Source organism: Arachis stenosperma, chromosome 1 (assembly GCF_014773155.1).
Source record: "Arachis stenosperma cultivar V10309 chromosome 1, arast.V10309.gnm1.PFL2, whole genome shotgun sequence".
Lineage (NCBI taxonomy): Eukaryota > Viridiplantae > Streptophyta > Magnoliopsida > Fabales > Fabaceae > Arachis > Arachis stenosperma.
This window is the reverse complement of record NC_080377.1, coordinates 126508635-126516256: the sequence shown is the minus strand read 5'-3', so window position 1 is coordinate 126516256 and position 7622 is coordinate 126508635. Positions and strand designations below refer to the sequence as shown.

The 7622-nt window shown below is 26.4% G+C and overlaps 1 protein-coding gene across 1 annotated transcript; it reads right to left on the bottom strand.

Annotated features, from left to right (window-relative positions):
• Positions 1-517: 517 nt before the first annotated feature.
• LOC130939780 (nuclear transcription factor Y subunit B-3-like) lies at positions 518-1711 on the bottom strand. Its single transcript, XM_057867860.1, has one exon. It carries the CDS (start codon positions 1575-1577, stop codon positions 1032-1034), a length of 546 nt encoding a protein of 181 aa, XP_057723843.1. The 5' UTR covers positions 1578-1711; the 3' UTR covers positions 518-1031.
• Positions 1712-7622: the final 5911 nt, after the last annotated feature.

The window sequence follows — 7622 nt, the reverse complement described above, 5'->3', positions numbered from 1 at the left end:
GTATTTATTTCTTACTACACATTTAATATAAAACTAAAAAGAATGTGTCAATACAATACATAAAACAAGCTAAATACAAATAACAACTCAAATATTATTATTCTCCATAAAACAACCATTCTTGCGCTTGAGTTAGAAAGCAAACATTGCAAGCAACACATGGGGCACTAGAAGTCTAGAACATTTAACGCCAAGTGTACATTGAAAGGGGGATGCTGTGTCATGACAAAATTGATCCCCCTCATTCATTATTTGGGCTTATTCATTCATGGTCATAACCAAGTTGCCAATTAAGGGAACCATGCCAGCAATTATGAATACAGGATACATATATACTAAAATTAATTATTAATATAAAATATATATTATAATATAAAATAATATTAAAAATAAATTAAATAACATATATATATATATATATATATATATATATATATTTCATAACAATTAATTTTAATATACGCATAATATCTTTTATACAAAGCAGAGATGCATCCCACATCAAAAGTTCAAAACTACTAAAAATGGAGAAAACAAACAAACAAAACAAAGATGCAGCAGTTATCAGCAGTTACACAGAAAAAAGAGCCTGCCTAGCTAACTAGCTTCATAATTCGCGATAAAATAAATAGTAAAAACTTAAGTATAGTCGACTTAGTTGAGAACGGTTAGATGATCTGATTAATTTAACTAAATTTTCATATAATCAATTTCAGCAATTCACGTGAAATCGAGTGCTTTAAGTTTTTGCCATAAATATATTTAATAATTTCAGAATTTCCAATTTTCTTTACAGCTTAACTACTCTTCTCACCTAATGTTACTGCAGAAAAAAAAAATGAGTGAATAAAGAAATACAACTATACAAGCCTAATGTATGTATTCCAAACTAAATCGCCATCCAGAATAATCCATAATAATCTTTATATATATCTTAATTAATTAAGAACAAGATTACAAGCAAGAAAGTGGTGTAATCTAAAGTCATAAAAAACAAAAATAATAATAATTAAAGAGGTAACGAACAAATGCTACCTAGTAGTTCTTCCAGAAGATGCTGATCCATTATTGGCAGATCCATACACGTGTCCGCCCATCATCATCATCATAGTAGAAGGCACGCCACCATAAAGGGCTCCGGCGGTGGCAGCGTCATCACCGGCGTGATCATCAGGGTGGTGCTGTCTGCCGCCACCAACGATGGGAGTCTTGTCACCTTCCATCTCCCTGTATTTATGGAGATAAATCTTGAGAGGCTCCACATAATCCTCGAATCCAAGCGTAGTCATGGCCCACAAGAGATCATCACCGTTGATGGTCTTCCGCTTCTCCTTCTGGCACTTGTCAGAAGCTTCCCCTGTTATGAAGCTTATGAACTCAGAAACGCACTCTTGCACCGTCTCTTTGGCCTCCTTTGAGATCTTGGCGTTCGCCGGAAGTGCCTTCTTCATGATTCTTCCGACGTTGGCAATCGGAAGAAGGCGGTCCTGTTCTCTGCATAGTCCACTACCTCCTGATGATGATGAGAACTCGTTCCCTCCTTGACCTCCTGACTCGTTATCTGACTCACCCATCATTCAAACTCACTTCAAATTTCTCTTCTCTTCTCTCTCAGCCTCTTTTCTTACTTACTTTGCAACTTGCAACCCTAATTATTTAACTTGCTAGCAGCTAGCCAGTAGGAAAAATCGTACTGCGCTTCTGTAGAGAGGTTGTTATAATATGCTATTTAATTAACACACTAGTACTATTTTGTATTTTATATGAAACTTTAGAACAAAATTTTAAAATATTGCAGGAATATTGTATTCCAATAATTCTGATGGTTGATCTAAATTATAAATATTTTATAATTAAATTAACAGTTAAAATTATTATAATTTTGATATTATTAAAATATTTAAAATGTTTTAAAAATTTAATATCGATATACTTATATTTAAAAATATTTTATATAATTATTTTAATTATATTTATTATTTTAGATGAGCATTATATGATCAATAAAAAAGAGTTATTTTTATCCATATAATGTTATATAATTAATTATATAAGTAAAATTACTTTACATGTATATTAAAATTCAATTCTTTATATATATAATGATTTAATTAAGTTTGGATTAGAATTAGATTGTTTTTTGTTTTTATTTTTATTTTTCTTGATTGGTTTCATATGGCTAGTGCTAGCCGTTTGTTGTTCTTAATGACAATTAATTAGCTTGATTATATATATAGAAAAAGTTTGGAAAATAGCACTTTTATTAAAATTTGATCAATATTTAGTCAATAAAAAATAAATAATTTTTTATTATTAAATATAATTTTATATTATTAAAAATATTATTAATAATTAATTAATAATTATAAAACACAAAAATTACTGTTCCTAACACTCCTCATATATATATATATATATATATATACACACACACGATGATAGTGAGTGGGATAGATCAATTAGAGAGGAGAATATAGGGCTTTAGTAAGGCAGAAAAAGCAATATTGTTTGGTTGGAGAGAAGTGTGTGGGTTTAATTATAGTTTTAAAAGGTGAAAACTTTTGCCTAATTATATAACGCTATTTGTTAATTAATGTGACTTGTTTATTAAATCGGGTTCATTAAGGTTTCGTTACACATTTGGATTGTTTGGTTTTCTGCTTTGTTTAATTGTGACACGTGTGGAGGATTTGAGGCCATTGCTGTTGGGTGCAATATTATATTTTTAAGTGCTTACGAATGTATATATAAATAATTAAATATTATAACAGCAGTTCAATACCTTGATTGAATAGGTCAATTATGTTTATCTCTTAACCGTAATATTTGTAACTCTGATACTAGATGGCTAACATATCTCGGTTTTTGTTGTAACTAATTAAGCTAATGGTGCGTGTATTAGATAGAGAAGTATTGTGATCCACATTCATCGATAAAATCACACAACAAATAGCCTAAAGTTCTCTACTAATACATAGTTCTCAATTGGCTGGACTTGGTAAGTAATAAGGGTTGGTTTGATAAAATTAAAAGTTTATATACTTTTTGTTAATAATTTTAAAAGAATTAATAGTTAAATTAATTTTTAAAAGATAAATTATTTTTTAAATTTATTTTTAATATATTTTTTAATTAAATTAGTCTTTTAAATACTATAAATTAATTAATTTTTTTTTAATTATTCTATCCACACTTTTCTTTTTTTTTTACTAAAGCACTCACACTTTTTGTTAATAATTGATGATATAAAATATTAACTAATAGTATATATGACATTTAACACGTTCAATTAGATGATAATCAAATATGTTTATGAAAGTCTATTAATTTAGTCGTTAAAAATTTTTGAAAGACAAATTTAAAGAATGTCTTATCTTTTAAAGACTAATTTGACTATTGATCCGTTTTCAAAAGTTATAAATGTTTTTAAAAATATATAAATAAAATTTTTTAAAATTGTCTTATATTTATCAAAATTAAAAAATCTAATATAATATTATATATTAATTAATATCTAAATTTAATTCTTATATTAATATCTATTATAATATTTTTTTAATTTTAAAAATTATTTTATCAAATATATTAATTATTATTTTTGTTTATTAAAAATTGTTTTAATTTAATATTTTAATTTACCAAGTATAGGTAGTATATCTTTTAAAAAATTATATTTTAAAAACTAAATTTTATAAGTTATTTTTAAAAAATAAAAATTTTACCAAACCAAAATTAAATAGTAGTAATAGTGATAAAAACTTAAAAAGTGTGTGAACAACATATATATGTGCCACAGAATTTCTTCACCTAATGAGTTTTTACATACAACAAATAGAATTTAAATCTCCAATATATATTTTAGTAGATTAATAAATTAATCACTAAATATATACCTTGCATAAATTGATATGATAAATCATACCTATTAATTCGCTTGATCGCCATTAATGAAGAATGGCCCAAAGAATTATGAATAATTATAAGAATTATTTTTTATTAATTATTTTTAAGTAATTTTTATTATAAAATTATATTTTATTTTTTAAAATTTAATATTTATAATTAAAAATTATAATTTAATATTTAAAATTTAAAATTAAAAGATTGATTAATATTAACTTAAGAATAATCGATTTCTCAATTAAATTTTAGAAATATTTATGCTTTCACAAAATAACATTTATTTATGATGAAAAGTCATTTTGGTTTAATTAATATTAAAATTTCATTGTATCGATCTTTAAGTGGAATATAATCTACTACTCAAGTACACCATGACTACGAAGATTTTCTCTTGGCCCAATAAGCAATATATGAATGCCACCTTAAGTGCCACTCATATCAAATGCTGGATACACATCATGAATTTTTCATTTATTTTTAACATGGATAATACTAATGGAACACCGAGCACTTCACTCGTGGGTAAGATAATTACATGTGTCATTAGTCATTAATTACACACTAATTGGTTGGTGTTTTGATGACGTATGTTGGATAACCCACTTGCAGAGCATTTTGTCTTTGCTTTCCAATAGGCCCAAAAGTAAATATATAATTACTGAAATAATTACTGTGACTCTGTGAGATTTAATTTTAAATATGCTTTAGTAAAACAATAGCTTTGGTAAATCCGTTGCATTTCTCAACCAGCAATAACGTGTGTGAGAAAATCTATAGGACAATTTTCATATCCTGCATGCACAGTAACACGGGATACGAAATACTAATACAGATACAAAACATACTGATGATATACAAATTTAAAAAATTTTTAAGATGAGAGCCAAATATATAAAAAAAATATAAAGTATTTTTTAATAATATTTTAATATTTTAGTATTTTATTAAAATATAAATTAATTTTTAATTATTTTAAACTTTTATATTAATTATATAAAATATTTTAAAATATTTTTATTTTAATAAATAATAATATATTATTTTTAAATTTATTTTAAAAATACATAGTAAGAATATGGTTGGATACACTGACACGTAATGATATTTAAGTGTATCTAAACGTATTCAAAAAAATTATTATTTTTTATTAAGACACGTTTAAATATAGCAAGATACTAAAGGTAGCAAAACAGGTCGAACCCGTCGGACCAACCCGCCGAATTCACTAAAAAATGCAGACGAGTTCGGATTTAGAACCCGTCAAACTAAAAAATCCACCAAATCCATACCGCCGAACTAAAAATTTTTATTTTTCTTTTTTTTTATTAAATAAAAGAGTAATTGCTATTATAAAATTAATAATTATATAATTCTCAAACACTTTTTTTTCATTTTTTGTTTTTATTCTTTTTTTTATTAATTTTATTTATTTATTTTACAATTTTGTATATATACTTAAATTATGTGATTTATTTTTTAAAATAAAGATGGTTTTATTGATAAATATTATATATTTTGAATAATTTTATTGAAATTAAGAATAAAAAAAGATAAAAAAATTATATTATAATTTGATTATTTTTTATTTGTATTTAATTTTTTAATTATTATTTTTGGTTAATTTTAATGAATTCTATTTAAAAAAAAAGTCAAGCGGACTAGCCTGCCGTCCCATCAATCCGCCATAAAAGGGGCAAACTAACATTTTAAACTCACCTTAGTTGGCGGGGCGAACAGCCAGGGACGGACCTAGAGGGGGCGACTAGTGGCCTCGGCCCCCCCAAAATTTTTAGAAACTATATTTATATATGAGATATGTATTTAAAAAATAAAAAATATTATATAATTTAATATTTTTATATGTATTATTTTTTATTATGTGATAGACTTATGTCTTAATTGTTTAATTCACTTATATTATTATATTAGTAATAACTTATGTAGTTATATTTTGATAATCACATTATGTAATTTAGATATTATTTTCTTATAAAAAATACTTATTTTTCTTCTAAATTTACGTTGTTGAAAGAAAAACTTTTATAAAAATATCTTATATCTTGTATTCTATAAAAAGTATTGTGTCTTTCAAATAATTAATAATTTATCATTTATTTTCAAATTTTTAAAAAATTTTCAAAGAATTAATTTTAATTAATAAGATATGTGATATTTTTAACTAAACACGCTATGAATTATTAGTACTTTATAATTTTATAATGTATTATTGATATTATTATATTTTTTATGTAACTATCATATTAAAAATAAAATTGTAAAAATTTTTTTATGGTTGTTTGTGAAAAAATTGGGGATATTCTTTTTGAAGCTAAGAGATGCAACAATGTGTATGGATTAACTCTTGAGGACTTGAAAGAACAAAATGTAACATGTTTTACATCTCTTGAATCTGAAAAATGGCTATGGCATAGAAAGTTGGGTCATGCTAGCATGTACCAAATTTCTAAGTTAGTAAAGAAAAATCTGGTTAGAGAAATTCCTAAAATTAAATTTGATAAGGATCTTACTTGTGATGCTTGTCAATTAGGCAAACAAGTCAAATCCTCTTTTAAACCAAAAGATGGAATTTCAACCAAAAGGCCATTAGAGATGTTACACATTGATCTTTTTGGTCTAACTAGAACACAAAGTCTAGGAGGTAAACACTATGGTTTGGTAGTGGTAGATGATTACTCTAGATTTGGTTGGGTACTTTTTCTTGCTCATAAAAATGATGCTTTCCATGCTTTCTCAACCCTTTGCAAGAAAATTCAAAATGAAAAAGATTTAAAAGTAGCTCATTTGAGAAGTGATCACGGAAAAGAATTTGAAAACCAAGACTTTGAAAAATTCTGTGATGACTTTGGAATTTCTCATAATTTTTCATGCCCTAGAATACCTTAACAAAATGGGGTTGTTGAAAGAAGAAATAGAAGCCTTCAAGAAATGACTAGGGCTATGTTATGTGAGAATGAAGTTCCTAAATTTCTATGGGCTGAAGTTGTAAATACAGCATGTTATATTTTGAATACGACAATAATTAGAAAAGGGTTGAAAAGAACTCCTTATGAGCTATGGAAAGGAACCCCTCCAAATCTTAAGTACTTTCATATTTTTGGATGCAAATGTTTTGTGCTTAACAACAAAGAAAATCTTGGTAAGTTTGATCCAAAATCTTATGAAGGAATGTTTGTTGGATATTCCACCACTAGCAAAGCCTATAGAATTTACCTTAAAGAACATAGAACCATAGAGAAATCCATACATGTTACTTTTTGTGATTCTAACTTAATTCCCAATACTGTGATAGAGAGTGATTCAGATTGTGAAGGAGCTGAAACAAGCAAAGAAAATTCAAAGTCTGTCCAAATTGAAGAATCTGCCAGTCCAGAATTGTCTCGTCAGATTGGAGGAGACATTTCCATTTTGTCTCCTGAGATAGCACAAGAAACTGAAATAGTAAGACCAACAGAAACTCATCAAAACTCAACACCACAAAAGAAGCCTAGAGAATGGAAGTCTATGAGGGGTTATCCTCATGACTTCATAATTGGTGATCCCTCCCAAGGAGTGACAATAAGATCCTCAACCAAAAGACAATCTGAACCAAGCAACTTTGCATTTTTGTCACAAATGGAGCCCAATAATGTGAAGGAAGCTCTTAAAGATTCATCATGAGTCAAGGCCATGCAAGAGGAACTCGCTCAATTCGACAAAAA

Excerpts from the sequence above, each read along its gene's own strand:
- LOC130939780 (XM_057867860.1), bottom strand. The coding sequence starts at position 1,577 with ATGATGGGTGAGTCAGATAACGAGTCAGGAGGTCAAGGAGGGAACGAG.